The sequence below is a fragment of the Pipistrellus kuhlii genome, unplaced genomic scaffold (assembly GCF_014108245.1).
Source record: "Pipistrellus kuhlii isolate mPipKuh1 unplaced genomic scaffold, mPipKuh1.p scaffold_m20_p_52, whole genome shotgun sequence".
In the NCBI taxonomy this organism is placed as follows: domain Eukaryota; kingdom Metazoa; phylum Chordata; class Mammalia; order Chiroptera; family Vespertilionidae; genus Pipistrellus; species Pipistrellus kuhlii.
Window position 1 is genome coordinate 1,334,811 of NW_023425554.1, and position 22,877 is coordinate 1,357,687.

The window sequence follows — 22,877 nt, forward strand, 5'->3', positions numbered from 1 at the left end:
CTCTCCCACCTCACCCCGTGCTCGCCATGCCCTGGCGCCTTTGCCCCTGCTGCACCCGCGGCCTGGCAGTCCTCTGACATCTGCACAGCCCCCTGTGCCCTTCCCTCCTCCCACCTCATCATCAGAGCATCTGTGGAAATACACGGCTCACGGCCAACTTGTCTCTCCCCCCCGCCCCCCTCCCATGGAAGCTCCACGAGCCTGGCTTGCCCACCCCTGACATCTGTGGCCAAGTGGCATTGTGGCCACTTCCCCGGAGGCCACCACCCCACACGAGCTGAGACAACCCCACTCACCAGCTGAGGCTGCCAGTGAAAGGTCCAAACCCAGTGTTTAGGGGAAGGGGCTTCGGCATCCCAGCCCAGATCTCCCTGCTGGTCCCCTTCCAGAAGGTCCTCTGGGGACCACTTGTCCATTCGGTTTCCAGTGGTTGCTGAGAGCTAGGGGAGGTGGTGGTGGTGTGGGGGGGGATTCTGATGTGACATTCTCAGGGGAGGATGTTAGTTTGTGGGAGACCACATGTGCCAAGCAGGTTGGGGGATTCAGGCTGCAGACCTCTGTGGTGGGGCCTTCTGGGGCTGGGCTGGAGGTGGACTGATAAGGCCCCACGTTCCCCCACGTTCCTGTAGGCTGAACGCCATGCAAATGATACCCAATGGTCAGGCTTTCTAACGGACAAGGTTCACTCGGCACTTCTGATCCCCTCCCCTCATCACTGAGGCTAGGAGCCGGCTCCCTGGGCTGTGGAGGGCACGAGGAATCACAGTGGAGAGGTGAGTTGCCCAAGGTTGCCCTGGGAGGTCTGGAGCCTCAGCCTACATCTCCCCCAGCCACACACAAAGGCATCCAGTTCAGTCACAGTGAGGAGTCCTGGTATCATTACTGTTAACGGGGCCCCCTGCTGCCTCCCTGAAGGTTGTCTCTGTCTGAGGAGGGCCAGTGTCATGTGACTTCACAGATGAAGAAGCAGGCCCAGAGAGGTTGGTTGAGCAACTCACACAAGGCCACACAGTGGGCGAGTGAGAAATGGGTTCCTCGGGTTTTCTGTTTGGGGCTGTTGAACCGCAGACTGCAGGCAACCCCTTCCCCCATAGGGCAGGGAGTGGTCAGGGCACCAGCTTTAGCCTGCCAGGAGGCTGTCTAAACCAGCTGGGCCAGGGCGATAGGCCCACAGGGCCCCTTCCCCCCACCCCCAAGCTCAGCCATGAGGATCTGGGCCATTCTGCTGAGAGAGGAGGAAGTGGTTTAGCCCCTGTCCCAGGACAGGAAAGGGGGGGACAGCCAGCATATATCTGGGGCTGGCTGATTCGTGAGGCACAGGTTCACATACTCAGGGCCCACTGTGTGTGTGGTTTCAGTTTTCTAAAATCAATTAAAAAATAATAATACAATAATAATGAATATATGAGAATGATGCAATGCAGTAATAAAATATAATTTCAAATGGTTTGGATTTTTTGTTGTTAATCCTAACCCAAGGATTAAAAAACAAAAAACAAAAACATTTTTATTGATTTTAGAGAGGAAGGGAAAAGGAGAGAGAGATGGAAACAACAATGATGAGAGAGAATCATTGATCGGCTGCCTCCTTCACGCCCCACACTGGGGATTGAGCCTGCAATCCGGACCTGTGCCCTGACAGGAAAGGGAGAGAGAGAGAGAGAGAGAGAGAGAGAGAGAGAGAGAGAGAGAGAGGGAGAGAGGAACATTGATGTGACAGAGACACATCAATTGATTGCTCCCACAGGTGCCCCAAGGGGTTGGGGAGTGGGGGGTGGCAGGCAGGGATGAACTTGCCACCCAGGCACCTGCTTTTAACCAGGAAGTGAACCTATGACCCTTTGGTACATGGGCTGACGCTCTAACCATTTAGCCACATCATTCAGGGCTGGGGTTTTTTTAGTTTAGTTTTTTGTTTTGTTTTTACATAAGTCAAAGTGTGGCCCTGTGTGCACAGTGAGACAGACTATCCAGGCTCCATCCTGCCTCAAGCCCTTTGTGTGGCTCCCTCTACCTAATGCATTCTCTCTGCACACCCCCGACACCTCCTCCCCTCCCTCCCCCGCAATCAAGTTGGCTTCTTCCTGCCCCCAGGTGCCCCTTCCTCCGTATAGCTCCATACCCCATATAACTCACGCTGCACCATGGACCATGAGCCCCTACCTGCGGTGGCCCTGCCCACCTCTTTTCTTTTCTCAGTTAGGCCTCTCTGGGGGTTCTTGCAATCTCAGTTCCTCTTCCTGGCCTGCTGTTGGCTTTGAAACAACATTGACAATTTCTTACTCTCGTCATTGCTCGCTAGATTGTAGATACTGGGAGGGTGGGGCTTGTGCCTGTCTTGGGTGGGGCTTGTGCCTGTCCTCTCTGTCCCCTCAGGATCTGGTACACAACAGATGCTCAATAAAGGTCTGTCCAGATCTGAGTGGAGCAAGGGTGTCCCTCCCTGCAGCTCAGCGGCTTTGTGGACAGGGCGATAGGCCCACAGGGGTTGTCCTGGTCCCGCCCCGGGCTCACCTGCTTAAGGAAACAGGAACTGCCTGGGGCCTCGCCCTGATGACGTGTGGACCCTGAACTGAAACTCAGGCACCTGCAGGCGGCACGGGCACAGCCAGAGCGAGGGCCTCGGCCACCCGGAGGTCTCCCAGGTATGTTCCCTGGGTGGGGACTCCTCAGTCAACCACATGCCCACCGATGCTGGGTGAGGCTGGGCCCCTGAGAGTCTCAGCCCCAACCCAGTCCTAGAAGACAGAGCAGGGGGACCAGGCTGGGCCAGGGGGGGTGATGGGGCTGGTGGGACCAGAGAAGGCTGAGCAATTTTCTGGAGGCACCAGCGGTGACCATTGGAAAATGGAGCTGGCGTCGGGAAAAGAGCATTTCTGGCAAAGAACAGCAACAGTGTGGAGGGGAAAGAAAACCCAGTTGGTTTGGTCCAGTGGATAGAGCGTCGGCCTGTGTTCTGAAGGGTCTTAGGTTGGATTCCAGTCAAGGGCACATGCCTGGGTTGGGGTTCGATCCTCAGCAGGGGGCGTGCAGGAGGCAGCCAATGATTCTCTCTCATCATTGCTCTCTCTCTCTCTCTCTCTCTCTCTCTCTCTCTCTCTCTCTCTCTCTCCTCTCTCTCTCTTCCTCTCTGAATCAATAAAAAATACATTTTTTAAAAAAATAGAGAGAATGTGATCACTTTGGAGTAGAACAGAGATGCTGCTAGGGGATGAGGAGGTGGGAGGCTCCAGAGCCAGGGCCGGGAATTTGAAACGCAGTGTGGCCTCACTCATCACTAAACCATCTATTCATCAGCGCACACCCTGCACCCTCCACTGTGCTGATGCTGAGGACCCAGAAAAATCCAAAAAGGGTCTAGCCTGGGCCTAGACCCTGGGCACCCCTCATATGGGAGAGACAGAACCAAACACACACACTCCAGCTCCCTTAGGCAAGGCTAGGCCAGAGGCAAGCATTGTGGGGAAGGTGGGGGACATAGAAGGTGCCAGGGTTTTATCTCAAGGAAAAGGCAGGAAAGCTGCATGGAGGAGGGGATATTTTTGCTGGGTCTTGAGGGGTCAGTAGGAGGTCTCCCAGATAGAAGAAAGACCGAGCCTGTAAACTAGGGGTGTCGAACTCAATCAGAGAAGGGGCCAAAATCTAAAATCCAGCCTAAATCGCGGGCCGAATGGTTTACTGAACAGTCATAAACTGTCATTGTGATGGAAACGCAGCGGAGTGCAGTGATGACACCTTGGTGCGGGCCACATTGCAAGGCCTGGTGGGACGGATTTGGCCCGAGGGCCTTGTGTTTGACACATGTGCTGTAAACATTACCCCGTGCTGGGTCGCTACTGGACTCATGGACATTTATTATACGTACAGGTGTCTTGTGCTGGTCTCTTCCAATCAATACTAATGTTGTGGTTGGATTAGCCCTCGAGGCCTGGGTTCAAGCCCCCGCTCCCCCACTCTGCGGCTGTGTGATCTTGGGCTTCTCTGTGCCTGTATTTTCAACTGCGATTTGGGGAGAATGATGACTTTTTAAAAAATATATATGGCTCTTACTGTGATTTCAAGATGCCCTTCAAGCAATAGTCATCAGGAAACTTAAATAAATAAATAAATAAATAAAAGGTTTATTTATTACTTAAGGACCTGGACATTTATACGGCACGCTTGGGGCCACGCAGCGAGATCGGAGGCAGAGCAAGCGTGCACATGGGCAAGTAGCCCACATGGTCAATTATTGAAAGCAACCAAGATGGCTAAAACCAAGGAGGCTCCCTGGCTCTTCCGGCGAGTGGCTGGCAATGTTTGCCGAGATCGCCATCACTGAAATGGATGCCTCCACAATCAAAGCTTCAGCCAGGCACTCGCGTTACAAAAAAAGAAAAAATAAATAAAAGAGAAACCCCACACACACTGTCAGGGCTTACACAGCACTAGGTAAATGTCATCACTCTCATGCCAAAACCGTTTTTGGCTCAGTGGATAGAGCACATGTGTCAAACACAAGGCCCGCGGGCCAAATCCGTCCCGCCAGGCCTTGCAATGTGGCCCGCACCGCACTGTCATCACTGCACTCCACTGCGTTTCCATCACAATGACAGTTTATGACTGTTCAGTAAACCATTCAGCCCGCGATTTAGGCTGGATTTTAGATTTTGGCCCCTTCTCTGATTGAGTTCGACACCCCTAGGATAGAGCATCAGCCTGCAGACCGAAAGGCCCTGGGTACAGTTCTGGTCAAGGGCATGTACCTTGGTTGCGGGCACATCCCCAGTACGGGGTGTGCAAGAGGCGGCTGATTGATGTTTCTAATTCTATCCCTCTCTCTTCCTCTCTGTAAAAATCAATTATATATTAATATATTTTATTGATTTTTTATAGAGAGGAAGGGAGAGAGTTAGAAACATCGATGAGAGAGACACATTGATCAGCTGCCTCCTGCACACCCCCACTGGGAATGTGCCCGCAACCAAGGTACATGCCCTTGCCCAAAATTGAACCTGGGACCCTTCAGTCTGCAGGCCGACGCTCTATCTACTGAGCCAAACCGGTTTTGGCTAAAATATATATTTTTTAAAAGTCATCATTCTCCCCAAATCGCAGTCGAAAATGCAAGCACCGAGAAGCCCAAGATCACACAGCCACGGAGTGGGGGAGCGGGGGCTTGAACCCAGGCCTTGATTGCAGGCTCTTCACCACTTTGTCACCTACCTTATTACCCGTGGCTTTCATAGAGCCCCTTTCCCTGGCCCCAGAATTCCTGTGGGTCGCTCCCCGAAGGGTGTGTTTGTGTGTTTCCATGGGTCTTCTGGCAGGAGGAAGTCAATATTGACTGGGCTGGTCAACAGGGCCCCTCGCTGTGGAAACGGCCTGGTAACAGTGACCTTCCACAGGGCTGAACAATTAGATCTGGTCAGGGTGGGGGTGGGGCCGGTGTGGGGTCAAAGTTAGGGCGGGTATGAGGGTCCACCCAGCAGGGCACAGCCTTTCTGCTGGCTTTCCACAAGCGTGAGACTGGGGAATTGGCACTGTTTTTCTCTCTGTTTCCCATCTCTGTGTCGTTAGCTCACCCAGTCCAGGGGTTCCTGAGCTTGCAGTGATTGAGAACGGGCGTAAATTAGCCGTGCACCGGACACATTCTAGGTGGGCCCTCTTTGACTGCCCCCACGCCTGGTGACACTGGTGGCAGAGGCAACTGTTTGGGTCACCCCTCTGTGGTGTTTAAGGCCATCATGGCACCCCGTTACGGCACCCACGGGGTGTCCGCTATTTCATGCGTTCGCTTGTCATTTGGACGTCTCCACATCCCACCAGGGACATTGGTCGTTACTTAGTATTTAAATAAATCCAGTTCTTGCCGAAACCGGTTTGGCTCAATGGATAGAGCATCGGCTTGGGGACTGAAAGGTCCCGGGTTCGATTCCGGTCAAGGGCATGTACCTTGGTTGCGGGCATATCCCCAGTAGGGGGTGTGCAAGAGGCAGCTGATCGATGATTCTCTCTCATCGATGTTTCTAATTCTCTATCTCTCTCCCTTCCTCTCTGTACAAAATCAATAAAATATATTTAAAAAAAAAATCCAGTTCTTAAACGTAAATGCATGTATCTATAAGGACAGTTTTCTAACACTTGCAGTAACGAAATAATAATATTCTTATTCGTCCCTTTTGTTCTCATGATTTCATTGTTTTTTTTACTCTGACCTCATTGTATTCTTATTATTTCCTTTTATTCTTTTTTGTTTAGTTAATTCTCACCTGTAGATATTTTTTTCCCATTGATTTTTAGAAAGAGAAGAAGGGAGGGGGGAAGAGGGAGAGAGATACATGGATGTGAGAGAGGCATGTCAATGGGTGGCCTCCTGCACGCACCTTGACCAGAGCTGGAATAGAACCTGCAACCCAGGTAGGTGCCCTTGACAGGGAATCCAACTGGAGACACCCTTGCGTGGGCCTACGCTCTATCCACTGAGCAACACTGGCCAGGGCTTTCCTTTTAATCTTTTATTCTTACTATCCTTGGAGGGTTTTTGGGAGAAAATCGATAAGTGAACATGCATAACATGCCAGCATGTAGTAGGTGCTCAAGAAACACAAGCCAGTTTCAAGCCTGTTGCTCTGTCCAGCCTGGAGGGCGTCTCCAAAGAGGAGGCACCACGAGCTGCAAGAATCAGGGACGTGGACCAGGCCTGACTCTCTCTCCTCCTTTCTGCCCCCAGGTGCCCCCTTCCCTCTCGGGAAGCCATGACAGAGGCCCGAAAGCTGCCCCCGCCGCTGCCCCCACGGCTGGCCTGGTTCGTGCAGACACAGGTGGGCCAGCTGGCCCCAGGAGGAGTCCCTTCGTGGTTCCACGGCGCCATCTCCAGAGAGTGAGGACCACCCCCACTTTCCACCCTGCCTCCCACCCTCTTTGTCTGCCCCCCACCTGGGCGGGCTTCCACTGTGGAATTCCGCGCTCAGCTCACCTACCTGTGTGTTAAGAAGATGAAAGGGCTTTGGAGTTTCGGGCTTGAACCTTGCCTCCTCCGGACTTGCTGTGTGCCCTTGGGCAAGTTATCTTCCCTCTCTGGACCTTGGCTTTCTCTATACAAGTGGCCACAAGACAGAACTCTCTCCTTACCCGCCGCCCCTAGACCCCTCACTAGGCCAGGAATCACCAATCAATGATGGCAGGACGCAGGGTCAGAATCCTTCTTGAGGCTGAACTCCTCTCAGTCTATCGGGTATATGGCTAACATGCACTTCCTTTTTTTTTTTTTTCTTTCAATATATTTTATTGATTTTTTACAGAGGAAGGGAGAGGGATAGAGAGCCAGAAACATCGATGAGAGAGAAACATCAACCCCCCCACCGGGGATGTGCCCACAACCAATGTACATGCCCTTGCCAGGAATCGAACCTAGGACCCTTCAGTTCGCAGGCCGACACTCTATCCACTGAGCCAAACTGGTTTTGGCTAACATGCACTTTCTACATTGAACTGAGCTCTGAGGAGATGAACAAACTCACCTACTTAGTCACCCCAGGGCCCGGCTCTACATAAATGGAGAAAGGAACATTTCTTGCCACCCTTGACACTTAGGAGATTGAGAGAACATTGCAAAAGCCAAGAGAGACAGGACTGGACATGGTTTCTGAGTTCTGGGGCATGCCAGGAAGATAACATGAGCCATACATTGCAATTTTAAAGATTCTAGTAGCTATATTAAGAGAAGCAGAAAGAAACAGTTAATATTAATCACATCTTTTGTTTAACCCAGCATATCCATTATATTATCATTTCAACAAGTACATATTCCTCTATTTGTACTGCTCTTTATTTTTTAAAATTTTTATAATTAAAAATGTTTAAATTGCAATTGACATACCATATTATATTAGTTTCAGGTGTACAACATAGGGATTAGACATTTATATAACTTAAGAAGTGATTACCCCAGTAAGTCCAGTAACCATCTGACACCAGATACTGCATAGTTATTACAATATTTTTTACTATATTTCCTATGCTGTGTACTGAGACTTTAAAATCTGGTGTGTGTTGTATGCTAAAAGCACATCTTGATTCAGACCAGCCGCATTTTGTTGTTGTGGTTAATCCTCACCCAAAGTTATTTTTTTCCCATTGATTTTAGAGAGAGTGGAAGGGAGGGGGAGAGACAGAAAGAGAAACATTGATGTGTCATGAGACACACCGGGACCGGGGATTGAGCCCCTCAGTCGGTGGGCTGATGCTCTAACCATTGAGCAACCTGGCTAGGGCAAGACCAGCCACATTTTAAACACTCAGTAGCCACCTGTGGGCAATGGTCCCGGTCCTGGACAACACGGGTCCAAAGGCTCCCCATAGCGGGCCACTCTCTGCGCGGCACCAGGAAACAGTAACAATGATAGTAATCCAGTTTAGAGGTGCCAACTCTGAGTCCTTTATATAACTTTTGACTCCTCAAAAATTTAACTACAGCCATTCCCCAGTATCCCTGGGGATTGGTTCCAGGACTCCCCATGGATACCAAAATCTACCAGATGCTCAAGTCCCCTCCATAAGAGGGTGTAGGTCAAGGCTCTCCACATCCATGGATTCCCAACCTCAGACCAAAAATACTATACAGAAGGCCAACTTGTATATTTATTGGGGGAAAATATCTGCTTGGACCTGGCAGGTCAGTTCAAGGGACAAGTGTGCTGACAGTGAACACCGTGAAAGCACGCACCACGCGGAAGTTCTCAGGGTGCACGCGTTTTGTCTGTCCTCACCTCGGCCCTGGGCGTGAGGGCGTTCTGTCCCCATGAGGAAGCTGAGGTCAGCAAGGGACTGACCTCACCAGGGGTCACACCGGGAGTGAACGGCAGAGCTGGGTTTGGATCTCAAACGCATCTGGAAACAGCTCCTGCTTTGTTACCTGTCATCCTCAGACCCACCCAGAGGTGCCTTCCTGAGTGGATTCCAGGCATTGGAAGGCAGGCAGGGGCTGTGGGCCCTGGGGCCAAGGTCCTCAGAGGCCTTCGCCACCTCTGGGGGCACACCTGAATATTCCAAAGTCTGAAACAACAACAAAAAAATATATTTTAGGTCTTTGCTCAGTCCTGGGAGGGTCAGGGCAGAACACTGGGCAGCCAGCCCTCAGCCTCTCCCACCTGTGTGTGCCTTCCCAGGGACGCCGAGAATCTGCTGGAGTCGCAGCCCCTGGGATCCTTTCTCATCAGGGTCAGTCACAGTCACGTGGGCTACACACTCTCCTACAAGTAAGGCCTGGGCTTGGGGACAGCGGGCTCTGGGCTTCCTTGGAGGGGTGCTGGGGGTGAGAGGCTTGGGGATCTTCGTGTCACAGGTTTCAAGAGCAACTGGTGTGACGTTCTGGTCTGACCTGGCTGAAGAGTGAGCAGCTGCAGGTCTGGCTGTATCCAGCAGAGACTGGGGTCTGTGGTAGTGAAGACCGTGTGTCTGAGAACAGGAGCTGCTAGAGGGCCTGAGCCTGGCTCCTGCCCTTTCCCTAACCATCCACCTCCCTCTGCCATCTGCTGGGCAGCACCCTGACTCCGCCAAGGAGAATGTGCTGGAAACTCAGGCAGTCCAGCTACGTGGGGCTTCAAAGCCTGATCTGACAATCCCAGTGAGAGGACTCAGCAGAACAAACTACTTTTTTTTTTTTTTAAATAAATTTATTGATTTTGTACAGAGAGGAAGGGAGAGAGATAGAGTTAGAAACTTCGATGAGAGAGAGTCATCGATCAGCTGCCTCTTGCACACCCCCTACTGGGGATATGCCTGCAACCAAAGTACATGCCCTTGACCGGAATCAAACCCGGGACCCTTCAGTCCCCAAGCCGACGCTCTATCCATTGAGCCAAACCGGTCTCAGCCAAACTACTTTCTGAAAGAATTCCAGGCCTAATGAATGAAAACACACACACACACACACACACACACACACACACACACACAAACCACCCAACGGTTCCATTACGGAATTACCCTCAGTGGGGAAACCTCAGCACCTGAGTCAAACAATACAAGGCTTGGTTCTGCCCCTTACACGCCGTGACCAGGGACACGTTACTCCACCTTCCTGCCCCTCCCTCAATGTCCTCCTCTCAGACACAGGATGCTAAAATGAATTGTCTTGACAGGAGGATTAAAACCTATAGGAAGCGCATCGCAGGCCATTCGTAAATGCACCCGTTCATTAATGGAGCAGAGGCCAGGCCCCGAGCCTCCGGCTGGAGCCTGATGACGTTTTCATGATCATTTCTATTGATCATTCACCCCTAGCTAGGCATGGAGCTAAGCTTTCCCTGAAGTTCCTTGGTTTCATCTTCATAAGGATTCCTGAGGTCAGTCTTCGTAGCCCCACATGACAGATGGGGAAACTGAGGCACCTACCAAATGTCACGTGGCTAACGAGTAGAGAAGCTTACGTAGGAACCTGTGAGGTCGGGCTGCAGCCCTGATGCTGCCAGTTCAAGGACTTGGGGGCGGGCGGGGGGGTGGGGGAGGCGGGGGGAGCAGGATGTCCCAGCCCCGGCCGTGTCTCCGCAGAGCCCGGAGCTGCTGCCGCCACTTTATGGTGAAGCTGCTGGACGATGGGAGCATGCTGATCCCCGGGGAGGACAAGGTCCACGCCTCGCTGGACGCCCTGGTCACCTTTCACCAGCGGTGGCCGCTGAGGCCGCACGGGGAGCTGCTGGGGCAGCCCTGTCCGCAGGTGAGGGCTGGGACCCGGGGGGGCGGTGGCTGTCTTCCCAGGGGCTGAGCCTCCACACTTATTGTAGTCCCCTTCCTTCTCCTGTGATTCTGTCCCCGGCCCCCCAAGGCCCCACTACCCCCGGGCCTCAGTTTCCCCTCAGGCTGATGTTTCACGTGGCCCGCAAACTCACGAGTCAACAGAGCCAAATGTCAGCAGGATGACAATGGAAATTTCTTTGGAGAGCCAAATTTTTTACACTTAAACTTCTTCTAACGCCACTTCTTCAAAATAGACTCGCCCAGGCCGTGGTATTTTGTGGAAGAGCCACACTCGAGGGGCCAGAGAGCCACAGTTTGCGGACCACGGCCCTAGCTGACCTATAGGACTAGCATAAGCCTCAGAGGGGCAGACCTCCTGATAAGGGTTTACGGGCAGGGCCTAGGCCCACAGTGCGCTCAGCGGAGCAGGCTTTGTTATAGGTTTGTGGGTGGAAGCAGCTTCTGAGCTCCAACTCCCAGGGTCTGGGGACCCCAGCCCCGCCCCCGTCCCCTCCATGGGGCTGAGCTGCAGGTCCCCTCTGTCCGCAGAAGGATCCAGAGAACGTGGACTACGAGGATCTCTTCCTTCACTACGAGGCACTGGCTGAGGAAGCTGCCAGCCCCGCCCCTGGTCCCCGGGAACATCAGAAACCTTCTTCCCGTCCAGTGGCTGCCCCCAAGGAGGTATGTGACAGGACGCTGGCACCTCCAGCCGGGGGCAGGGGAGGGGCCGGAGCAGAGGTGGCCAACAGCTGCCAGGGGCTTTTAGAAGGAAGATAAGACCCTGTAGCTCTGAGCTTAAAACCTTCCAGTGATTTCCCAAGGCACCAAGGTTAAAATCCTGACGGCAGGCCGAGTTCCTCCTTCTGCCCATCACCAGCCCAGCTTCAAGCATCGTCAGGGCCTTTGCACGTGCTGTGCTGTATGCTCTGCCCCAAATTTCCCAGCCTGGCTTCTCCCATCAATCAGTTCTTCAAGTGTCTCCCTCCCATCTCCAGACCTAAGGTCCTCCCCCCACCACCTTCTCCAGCACATCACCTTATTTATTTGCAACAGAGCACCTCTCGAAAATTTGAAGTCTTGTTTACTTACAGGTTTTCATGTTTCCTATCTGCCTACTCGCTCCTTTATCACCACTTAGGGGTGAGGGAACTGGGGTATTTATCCTCCAGATTCCCCCAGTCATTGGTCAAATACTATTCCTGGGAGATTTGATTCTCTGGCCCTTCTGCTCTGCCATGTGGACGCAGTGGGCACTGGTGGCCAGAGAAGGCCCCCAGGCAGAGTCCCTGCCGTTGGCATTTGGGAGTGGAGCTGGGAGCAAAGAGGATATGGTGGGGCCTGGCCAGTTTGGCCCAGTGGGTAGGACATCGGCCTACCGACTGAAGGGTCTCAGGTTCAATTCCAATCAAGGGTACGTACCTTGGTTGCAGGCTCCATCCCCAGTACTGTTTAGGGCCTGTACAGAAGGCAACTAATCGATGTGCCTCTCTCACATCAATGGTTCTCTCTCTCTCTGTTTCTCTCTCTTTCTTCCACTCTCTTAGAAAAAAAAAAAAAAATCAATGGCAAAATATCCTCAGGTGAGCATTAACAACAACAACAACAACAAAAAGCAAACAAATAAAGGACAGGGCCCGGCTGGCGTGACTCAGTGGCTGAGCATCAACCTATGAACCAGGAGGTCATGGTTCGATTCCCAGTCAGGGCTCATGCCTGGGTTGCAGGCTCGATTCCCAGTGTGGGGCACGCAGGAAGCAGCTGATCCATGATTCTCTCTCATCATTGGTGTTTCTATCTCTCTCTCTCCCCCCTCTCTCTTCCTCTCTGAAATCAATAAGAAACATATTAAAAGAATAAAAAGAGGATATGGGTGGGCCATGAACAGCACCTGCCACCCATGCCCATGGCCTGCACTTGGCCTGAACGGGGGAGCCCAGAGGTCAGCTCTACCGCCTGAGGGCCGCCTGCCGGCCTCTGTGTGGCCTTCGAGGCCCAGGCCGTCAGAAGCTGCGATGGGAGGGACAGTTCTGTCCTCGAATGGATGAGGCAGTTACTAGTTCACGACTCGTGAAAATCAGATGAAACTCAGATTTCCGAGTCCAAAAGTTTTATTGGAACCGGGCCCACTCCCATGACAACAGCAGAGCTGAGCAGTGAGAGCCGGGAGGGCCTGCAGAGCGGAAGCTGTTCGCTCCCTGGTCCTTCACAGAGAAGATTAGCTGCCTCCAGGGGAGGGAGTGAAGCCGGTTTCAGAAATGGAAAGGGTGGGGCCTGAGATCAGGTTTGGGGGTTCACCCGGGGACGTTTCTCGGCCCCAGGGCATCTGGGTGGAGCCCCGGAGGGTCCCAGGGTCCGGGCAGAGTCGGGGTGCTGGGGGATGCTGGCCCAGGTCTCACCGGCTCTTGGTTTCAGGCCTCCACAAAGCCAGCCGTGCTGCCCTGGCAGAAGGAAAGGACGCCGTCCGCAGCCATGGACAGAGCGCCCGCCGAGGCAGCTGCTTCCTCCTGCCCCCCCAAGGCCCCTCTGGAGGAGGCCTGCCAGAAGCTCTGGAGGAACCTCAAGACCCTCCCTCAGACGGGCAAGAAGGTCCAGCAGCAGCTGAAGTCCCACCTGGCCACCGCGAGCTCGCCGTCACTCCGGGACGCCGGGCGATCGCAGGCGACTCGCGGCTCAGCGCCCGGAGCGGCCGATGCGGCCTGGGACACTAACGTCTACACGGACCCCTTTGTGGCCGCGTCCCCCGCGGGCCCCTCACGGCCTCAGGCTCGGAGAGACAGAGGGAACGCCTCCGGGAAGGCCTCAAGGTCCGTCAGCTGGAGCGAGGTGACCCCGAAGAGCAGGGGCTGGCACCAAGCAATAGTGAGGGCCCTGTCCTCGCAGGCGTCCCGATCGGAGCCGAGGGGCTTGGCCGAACCCCCGGAGGACTGGGTCCCCGAGGAGTACCGCCCACCGCCACCCTTCGCCCCTGGGTACTGCTAGCGAAGAGGTTCGCCCTGGCTCTGGTGCCAGGGGCTGCTCACACCCGGACCCCTTGCCTTCTGCCCACCAGCATGCTGGGGCCTGAGAAATGTCATAATGACGATGCTTAGGTCTGGTTCTGCACTTGCCAGGGGGGGCCTGGTTATGTGAAGAAGAAGAAGGAGGAGGAGGAGGAGGAGGAGGAGAGAGGAGGAGGAGGAGGAGGAGGAGGAGGAGGAGGAGGAGGCGGCCAAAACCGGTTTGGCTCAGTGGATAGAGCGTCGGCCTGTGGACTGAAAGGTCTTGGGTTAGATTCCGGTCAAGGGCATGTGCCTTGGTTGCGGGCACATCCCCAGTGGGGGGTGTGCAAGAGGCAGCTGATCGATGTTTCTCTCTCATTGATGTTTCTAACTCTCTATCCCTCTCTCTTCCTCTCTGTAAAAAATCAATAAAACATTTTTTTAAAAAAAAGGAGGAGGAGAAGAATTAGTTAATAAGTTACAGCAAGGATCTGTGACACCTACTGTGTGCCAGTCCCACCCCGAGACACTCTGTGATTTTTTTTACTCTGTTGTGTCCAGATTTCGTGATCCCCAAAGCCCACCAGGGAGCTGAGTCCGATGCAATAGCAGAAAACCTGTATTTCGGACTAGTTCGAGCTCTGTCCCACTTACACCAACAATGGCGTGGTGGGAGAGAGGAAGAATTTCAACAGATCAATGGGTTTTATAGGGGTGGTGATGTCACTGCTTTGGCTGACCCCGATTGGTTGGGTGAGGGCTACGTTCCAGTTACAAAATGGAGGATCAGGAGTTAGCCCGCCCTCTCATTCCTGCCTCTGAGCAGACCCATCGGGTAGGCACCTCCTGCACATTTCAAAGGAGAGCCAGCTTCTGAGAGGAGGAGAGGCACGGCAAGGTCACCATGGTCACAGTCTGCTGGGTGTCAGCGCCAGGGTTGGAGGTCATGTCATTTGGAGTCCTTTCGCCCCCAGCCCCTGCACCCGGGCTCAGCTCTCCCTTCTGGACATGCCTCCCTCCCAGGTTCTCATGCAAACGAAGGAGGTGAGACTTGTGGAGGGCGTGGTGCACACCAACGTCAGCTTTAGGAGAAGCGAATGTGTCCTTTGCTTTAGAAAAGGGAGAGGCAGCTCTATCCAGCTCAGTGGATAGAGCGTCGGCCTGCGGACTGAAGGGTCCCAGGTTCGATCCAGGTCAAGGGCATGTACCTTGGTTTCGGGCACATCTCCAGTGTGGGGTGTGCAGGAGGCAGCTGGTCGATGTTTCTCTCTCATCGATGTTTCTAACTCTCTCTCCCTCTCCCTTCCTCTCTGTCAAAAATCAATAAAATACATTTAAAAAATAAATAAAAATGGAGAGGCAGCCTGGGACTGTGGTTGAGGCGGACTCTGCAGGGGGAATCCTGGGTTGCACGGCTGTGTGACCTTTGATGAGTCACTAGGTCTCTCTGGGCCTATTTCCTCAGCTGGAAAATGTGGAGAAGAGTAGGACTCTCCCCTTGTTCAGGAAAAGCCGTAGGATGTATGTAAATCCTAGGGCTTTGGTACACAGTACTAGGTGCTTTTGGTGCACAGGAGAAGTTTAGGGTGGGAGTGGGTTCTCTAGAAATGCTACCTGGGTTCGGTGGGGGCGGGGGTCTGGAAGGTCCCGGGGGCTGCTCTCAGTTGCCCCACTCAAAATGACCACTGTGTAGACTGAGTGGGGCCATAGATGGGGCCCCTGGGGTGGCCGCTGGCAGAGTGGGTGTGGGGCTTCCCAAATCCACAGGGTGTAGAGCTCTGGGATCTGGAGTGAGCTGAGCCAGGAGTCAAGTCCTCCTCCACAGAGACTTGAGGTGTGGTCTTGGGCAAGTCATTCTGTTCCCTCTGAATGAAGTGTGACTGGCTCTCGGCCAGCCCTCCCGGGATCCAATGAGATGGCCGAGGGGCGGGTGCTTCATAAACGTTAAAGTGCTGTGCCTGTCTCAGTGAGTGGCATGCCTGGCACCCCCGCAGAGGCCTCCCCTGGCAGCTTGAATAAATAAGCGAGAGTTGCCAGGCCGGTGTGGCTCAGTGGTTGAGCATCAATCTATGAACCGGGAGGTCATGGTTCAATTCCCAGTCAGGACACATGCCCAGGTTGTGGGCTCCATCCTCAATGTGGGGTGTGCAGGAGACAGCCAATCAATGATTCTCTCTCATATTGATGTCTCTCTCTCTCCCTTCCTCTCTGAAATCAATAAAAAAAATTAATATATAACTAACTAAATAAATAAGCAAGTAGTTAAACCTTCAGTCCCTTTGAAGAATTCAGGGATTGAGGAAAAAGGGGACTAGGGTTTGTCCTTGGGGGGCCCTGGGGTGGGACAGCATGCCTCATCTGCACACCTCATTTCTGCTCACCAAACGCACAGCCAAGCACCCCAGCCTTCACAGTGGGGGAAAGATCTGGAAGTTAGATTCTTCCTTTCTCAATCAGGGAGTCAGTAGCCCAGAGAGGGTGCAGCCACACCCAGGCTCACACGGGGAGAGCAGAGGTGGGCTCCCAGGTCTCCTCCCCGCCATCCACCAGGCTTAAGGCAGGGATGTGTTTATTCCCAGAGTCCAGATTCCACGGTGGGATGAGGGGTCGCCCTGCCCTTCTCCGGCCCGGCTCCTCCTCCATGTTCTCAGATGCGGATGTGGAAGGTGCTGTGTGCAGAGAGGAAAGGATCAGTGTCATCAGGCAGAGGCCGCCCTCCTGCACCTTCTCCCAGCACTCCGGCGGGGAGTCCCCCCCATACCCCTCCCCCGCCAGACGTCACATGGGAAGATGGGCCTCCTCCTCCAGAAGCCCTAGGCTGTGGCTCTCCTGACCCCGTCCCCCGGGGGTTGGGAGCAGATCTCTGAGTCAGTTCACATTCACACTGGCCGTAGGACTCTGAGTGAGTGACTGCCCCTGCCTGGGCCTCAGTCTGCTCCCCTGTGAAGTGGGGATAATAGCTGTCTCCCCCTCATAGGGCTGTATTGAGGGCTGAGAGTGGGACACCCAGAAAGTGTCATTATTCGTGTCTCCATCTGCCAGGGGACCAGGGCAGAGAAAGGAAGCCCTTGGTGCCTATAAAGACACCACCAATAAGAAGAGCCACGCCAGCAACCACAGCACAGTTATTGAGCACCTACTGTGTGCCAGGCACTGCTCTACATTTGTTCTGTGGACTAACTCAGGGGTCAGCCAGCTTTTTTTTTCTGGAAAGGGCCAAATAGTTGGAATGCTCAATGACTAAGCTCTGCCTTATAACTTGAAAGCAGCCATAGACAATGTACACAACAGGGCATGGCTGTGTGCCAGTAAAACGATCGCGTGACCTGGACATTTCAATTCCATGTCACTTTCATGTGTCAGGGCGTCTTATTATTCTTTGATTCCTGCCACCACCACCACCCCAACCATTTAAAAATACAATTTAAAAATGATCCTTGCCAAAACCTGTTTAGCTCAGTAGATAGAGCGTCGGCCTGCGTACTGAAAGGTCCCAGGTTCGATTCCGGTCAAGGGCATGTACCTTGGTTTTGGGCACATCCTCGATTGAGGATGTGCAGGAGGCAGCTGGTCGATGTTTCTCTCATCGATAATTCTAACTCTCTATCCCTCTCCCTTCCTCTCTGTAAAAAATCAATAATAAAATATACATTTTTAAAAACTATTCTTAGCTCTTGGGAGATACAAAAAACTGGGTCCACCTCCTGCACTAACTCATGCAACCCTTGCTATCCACTCTACAGTGGGAGCTCTGACTCTCCCCAGGGCTGCCAAATACCGCTGTGCAGACTGTTCACTGCGAGGTGTTCAGGCAAGTAGGGCTGACCACCCACAGGAGGTGCCCTGGGGTTCCTAATTATCCCTGGCTCACAGGGGCAGGGACTGAGGCCAGGGAGGCTGGGAAAGCTCACAAATGAAGGAAGGAAGGAACTTTCACAAACGGAGTCTATGAACTAGTTCCATAAGATCTGACACACGTGGAAATGGACTGTGGGGGGTGGCAGGAAGGTCACCTGAGGAAGTCAGGCGCCCGCAGGATCATGTTTTGGAAGTCTTCCAGGGACAGCCGCCCGTCGTGGTCCCCGTCGGCCTCATCCAGCACCTTCTCGCACACCAGGCTCACCTCCTCGGCGCTCAGCTCCCCCCGCGTCAGCTTGGTCACCGTCTGCTCCAGGTCCCACATGCAGATGTAGTCGTCGTTGTTAAAGTCTACACGGCAGAACGGATGGAGATGTGGGGCAGGCAGACCGCGGGCGGCAGGCAGGCTATGCCAGCAGGGGCATATCTCGTCTCCGTATTACGGAGGAGGAAACTGAGGCACTGGAGGGAACCCCGGGCCCTCAGAGGTAAACTGGGTCTTGCTTTGAATTGGGCAGGGACAAGTTCATTCATTTGTACATTCAACAAGTACTTGTTGAGCACGTATGATGCGCCAGGTAATCTGATACCTTTTTTTTCATTCATTCATCACTCATCAGTTATTGAGCACCTATTTTGTGGCAGGCACTATGCTAAATTTTCATTCATTCATTCAAGTTATTTATTGAGCACTTCTGTACCAGGCACCATGATACCTGCTTTTCATTCATTCACTCACTTAGCAAGTATTTACGTAATGCCTACTATGTCCCAGGCACAGGAAACGGATGGTGAACTAAACAGACACTGTTGCCGCCCTGGGTCTCCTCAGAGAGAAAGTCAATAAGAAGTGGACAGATCGATGAACAAGAAATTAAGCAGCATTATCCCATCTTCCTAGCAGAGAAATAAAATGGGGTTGGAGAACAACTGGGGGTGGGATCTACTTTTGACCAAGACTTCAAGATAAGAAGGAGCCAGGAGAAAGGTGTTCTGGGCAGAGGACAGAGCAGAGGCAAAGGCTGGAGGCAGACAGAGTGGGGCATGTTGAAGAAGGAGCGAGGCTGGTGTGGCTGGAATTGAGGCAGCAAGGAGGTGAAGGCGGGAGGTATGGGGTGGGTGGAAGACAGGACCACGTTGGGCTTTGGAGTCCTTGGGGAGACACTGTGATGGCCGGGCAGCCTCTGGCCCTGGGCTTGGTCTTGTGTCCACTCCCCACCGTGCAGCTTTTACCGCCGCCCTGCACACACCATAGATTTTGAAAGCATAGTAGGCTTTGAGGTCACGGGGAGCCATTTCACTCATCACAGAAAACATGTCCAGGAAGTTGTCCAAGGTCATGTGGCCATCCCCATCCTCGGAGAAGACCTGGGCAATCCTCTGGCGGAACGGGTTGTCCTGGGAACAGGAAGCGGGGAAGCCATCACTGATGAGGCTCTCAGGCTCCATGTGGTCTCCCTCTCAGTACCCATCTTCTTGGGAACCTCCAAGTACCCCCACCAAGACTCCCTCCCTCTTAGGGTCCCTGGAAAGGACTTCAGGCACTTCCACTCTCTGCCCCTGTGGTCTGGGTGGTGCTGTTCCTACTCCCAGCTACAGAGACAGCCACATGACCCTGCTAAGGACTATCAGAGATTTCCATTCACCTGGTCACCGGGATTGACTCTGGGAGAGGCATGTGACTTAAACTGGCCAATTAGAAGCTGCCCTGAGATTTTTTTTTTAAATTGGGATGAAAGGACCTGCTTTCTGCTGGTTGCAGAGCTGACAGGAGGAAATCTGGATACTAGACATTCCCTTTACCACCTCAAGAGGAAGGGCTGATTAGAACAGAAGCCTCTCCCTGGGGGAGCTGAGAGATGGAAGAAGATTCCTAAGCCTATCCTAAGAGACCCTGGTTCCAGCTGTATGGATGGACTTTTTGTAAATGTGATCAAACCCATTCTGTCCCTCTTGAATGAGGTTTTTGTTCCTTAAGATACAATAATATCTATGCACAGCCACTCACTCCACAAGTCCCTTTTAGAGATACAAACCATGTGTTGAATATACAGCTGAGCAGAACTTGCATGTAGCTGTTCCTACCATGAACAGAACTAATGTTCCCTGAGTACTAGCCATGCAACAGGCCTCGTACTAAGCCCTTTACCTGCATTATCCTGTCTCATCCTCCCAGCAACCCAGGGTTCGAATCCTATCTACGTCACATCCTGGCTGTGTGGCCCTGAACAAATGTCTTAAACTCTCTGAACCTCGGATTTCTCATCCATCAAATGGGAATAATTGCAGCACCCACCACCTCCCAAAAATGCAGCAAAGGGCATCGCTACTGTTTATCCCTGCCCCCCCTCCCCCATTGCCTCAGCATACCTTCAGCTCGGGCATGGTGCCGATGAGCTCGTACGGCACCTTCACGTCGGGGCAGCTGGTATAGTCCAGAGGGACCAGCTGGGGGGCCAGGTCCTGGTAGCGGTAGAAGAGCCTGGTGCAGGGATGGAAACACCGGGCTGGGTTGGGAGGTGATGGGAGGAAGAGGACTTGACCGTCCTCTCTCACTTGCAGCTGCTCACTCCAGGCTGAAAGATGTTGGGTTCCTAAGAGCCATCAGCCCTGGACCTGGCCTTCAGGCTCACAGCCACCTCTACCTCCCAGGGATCACAGCCAAGGTAGAAAGAGGGCCCTAGGGGGTGGAGGGAAAGGTGGGTGGGTGGGAAGTAATCAACCAAGAACCTTGCATGCATATATACAAGGCCTATGGCAGCAGACAATGGGATGGTGAGGGCCTGGGGGAGGGGGGAGGGGTGGGCTGGAGGTGGTCAATGGGGGAAAATAGGAGACATACGTAATACTTTCAACAATAAAGAATTGTTTAACCATCTCCCCCAACACACACCAAGAAGTAAGAGGGCTCTAAAGCTCAGGGAGACCTGACTGGGGAAAGCAAGCCAGGGAGGAGGAGAAAGGAGGAGGAGAAAGGACTTCCTGCAGGAGGAGGCATTGGTGCTGGGCTTTGAAGCATGAATAGGAGCTCACCACGTCTATTGGGTGGGCATAAGGGAAAGTGCTTAAGGTCATTCCACAACCAGCATCTGGAGGATCTGAGCCAACCTATGAAACTCTGGACATTATCACATTATTGGCAAGTTCATGCCTCCAAAGTCCCCCATCCTCACACTTTGCTTCTCTCCCTCCATAATGAGGAGCAGAGTTCCCTCAATGGGGCAAAGCAAAGACAGAGGCTAAAATCCAGGCTTTGAAAGGGTGACTGACGTGCACTTCAGAAAACACCAAGTGACATGCACACAGCCTAGCCTGGGAGGCCAGCTCCCCACACTGATGGCCTCACCTGGTGATGCCATACGGTCACTAGAGGAGCATGCTGAGCAGCAGCCTGGTAGAGACCATCTTTGATGAGTGAGGGGTCCCCAAGCTTCTAGGGAATGTCTCAGAAGGGGACAGGAGTCCCTGGGTCAAAGGAAGACTAGGCACGCAAGGAGGGAGCATCTGGAATTCAGTCACGACCACCCAGTCCCTTCTTCAGGTTTCCTCAGGGAACAGCCTGAGTTCGGGTCTCTGTATGGACTTGAGCAAGTCCCCCTAATCCTCTGAGCTTCCATTAGTCTGTCTAACACATGAGAAGCTTGGGACAGACGACATGCCAGCCCTCAAGCTCCTTGGGAGTTGGCCCATCGGCAAAGCCAGGGTCAGCGGCCCCTGTCCCAGCCTCAGTTTCCCATCGGTAATTCGATAACGATGGCCAGGGTGACCCTGCCAACTGCCCTCGCCCAGACAATGGGGCTCACTCATGAAAGGTGTGCCCATCAATAATGGATGCCCTGTGCCCACATAATTGGACCCTTGGCCTCCATCGCTCTGCAGCCAAACCCTGGGAAGCTTGGGTTTCACAGTTCCAAGTCCTGGGTCAGAGCCTCTGGGCGATGGCACCATGGGCCAAGCAGTGATGTAGGGTATCCATCCACACCTGTCTCCCTCACGCCAGGAGCTGGCAGCAGCCTCAGGGTGCCTCCCACACCCTCCCCTGGATGCCAACCTCAAAGCCCAGAGCTGGCTGTGGACTCTGCCTCTGGGCTCCCAACCTCTTTGCCTTGACCTCCAGGGGGCCTTTTAACATGCTGATGTGTCTCTCCCCTGCTCACGCCCTCTCCATGGCTCCCTGCCACCCTTGGGAGAAAGCCTAAGCTTGTCAGCCTAGAGGCGTGACAATGACAAGAGGTGACCTCTCAGCCTCCCTATCTCTGCCTCCATCTACCGAACATTAATTATCACTCTGCTGCGAAGCTTCGGGTCTTGTCAAATTGCAAACATCCTCCGGCAGGCCACGTATAGAAAATTGTTTCAGGGTCTTCCTCCCTTCATCCCCAGACTGACCTCATGATCTCCTTCCTGGTGAAGAAGGTGCAGTCCTGTGGAGAGAGATGTGGGCTTGGCCCAGGCCCTACCCAGGGGGCCTCCTTCCTCCTCCACCACCCCGTTCTCATTTCTGCCCGTGCCGCCCACAGGAGCCCTTGTGCCTGCACACCCAGGACCAAGGGATGCGGTCCCCCCTCCTCAGGCCAGGAATCCAAGGCTGACAAACCCACGGAGGGCCCCGCTCACCACTCCTACCTGATACTCTTCCAACTGCTCATGAGTGAAGACGGTTTGCTTGTTGCCCATGGTGAAGGCCACTGCCAAGAACAGGCCCCAGAAGCCCCCAGTCTCCTCAGTGTCACCCAGTTGCCAGGCTGCCTCACACCAGTGCCTGAGAAAAATCTCCCTGCCCTGGCTGTCACCCGCCCACCCGCCCCATCACCCCCAGCCTGGGGGAGACTCAAGTTACAGCCCAGCTCTTTGGACAACAGCCTGAGTATGTCCATGGCCACCAGGGCAAGGAGAAGGGCCATGGGAGGTCACAGAACCTCAGACCACATCTGCTACCCCCGGGTGAGCCTGCCAGCAGGGGATGCCTCCCAGAGACAGGTAGTGTGGTGAGGGAGAAGGGGGGTTGCAAGCAGACCCCAACTCAAATACCAGTTCCCCAACCACTAGCTGTGCAGCCTCAGGCCAGTCACCTGACCTCTCTGAGCCTTATGTTATAAGGTGGAAATTACTCTAATACCTACACCATAGAATTCTGAAGATCTAGTGGTCATTAATGCAACCAAAACAGCCAAGCAAGGTGAGCAAGCTCTATGATCTGCTGCACAGCATTGCACCTGTAGTCAACATTCATGTACTGCACACCTAAAAATGTCTTAAGCCCGGCCGGTGTGGCTCAGTGGTTGAGCATTGTCCCATGTGCCAAGAGGTCGCTGGTTG

General features: G+C 53.5%; 2 protein-coding genes across 3 annotated transcripts; one reads left to right on the top strand and one right to left on the bottom strand.

Annotated features, from left to right (window-relative positions):
• Window positions 1–2,505: 2,505 nt before the first annotated feature.
• Window positions 2,506–16,777, top strand: HSH2D (hematopoietic SH2 domain containing). 2 transcript variants are annotated; one of them, XM_036415994.2, is made up of 8 exons: window positions 2,506–2,645; window positions 6,713–6,862; window positions 9,150–9,239; window positions 10,534–10,699; window positions 11,269–11,403; window positions 13,135–13,724; window positions 16,158–16,160; window positions 16,766–16,777. In XM_036415994.2, exons 2-6 carry the CDS (start codon window positions 6,738–6,740, stop codon window positions 13,699–13,701), a joined length of 1,083 nt encoding a protein of 360 aa, XP_036271887.1. In that variant the 5' UTR covers window positions 2,506–2,645; window positions 6,713–6,737; the 3' UTR covers window positions 13,702–13,724; window positions 16,158–16,160; window positions 16,766–16,777. The 2 variants fall into 2 exon arrangements, with proteins under 2 accessions (XP_036271887.1, XP_036271886.1); XM_036415993.2 differs by lacking the exons at window positions 16,158–16,160; window positions 16,766–16,777 and having other exon boundaries at window positions 13,135–13,863.
• Window positions 16,259–22,377, bottom strand: CIB3 (calcium and integrin binding family member 3). The gene is made up of 6 exons (XM_036416000.2): window positions 22,185–22,377; window positions 21,948–21,982; window positions 19,929–20,040; window positions 18,809–18,956; window positions 17,714–17,909; window positions 16,259–16,369 (listed from the first exon to the last, which is right to left on the bottom strand). The coding sequence occupies exons 1-6, from the start codon at window positions 22,233–22,235 to the stop codon at window positions 16,348–16,350; spliced, it is 564 nt and encodes a 187-aa protein (XP_036271893.1). The 5' UTR covers window positions 22,236–22,377; the 3' UTR covers window positions 16,259–16,347.
• Between the last annotated feature and the right edge of the window lie 500 nt (window positions 22,378–22,877).

Bases quoted from the DNA above. Each gene is read 5' to 3' on its own strand.
- CIB3 (XM_036416000.2), bottom strand. From the start codon at position 22,235: ATGGGCAACAAGCAAACCGTCTTCACTCATGAGCAGTTGGAAGAGTAT. The intron at 21,983-22,184 runs GTAGGAGTGGTG...CTCTCTCCACAG, and splicing joins AGCAGTTGGAAGAGTATCAG to GACTGCACCTTCTTCACCAG. The intron at 18,957-19,928 runs GTATGCTGAGGC...TCCTGTTCCCAG, and splicing joins GCACCATGCCCGAGCTGAAG to GACAACCCGTTCCGCCAGAG.
- HSH2D (XM_036415994.2), top strand. From the start codon at position 6,738: ATGACAGAGGCCCGAAAGCTGCCCCCGCCGCTGCCCCCACGGCTGGCC. The intron at 6,863-9,149 runs GTGAGGACCACC...GTGCCTTCCCAG, and splicing joins CACGGCGCCATCTCCAGAGA to GGACGCCGAGAATCTGCTGG. The intron at 10,700-11,268 runs GTGAGGGCTGGG...CTCTGTCCGCAG, and splicing joins TGGGGCAGCCCTGTCCGCAG to AAGGATCCAGAGAACGTGGA.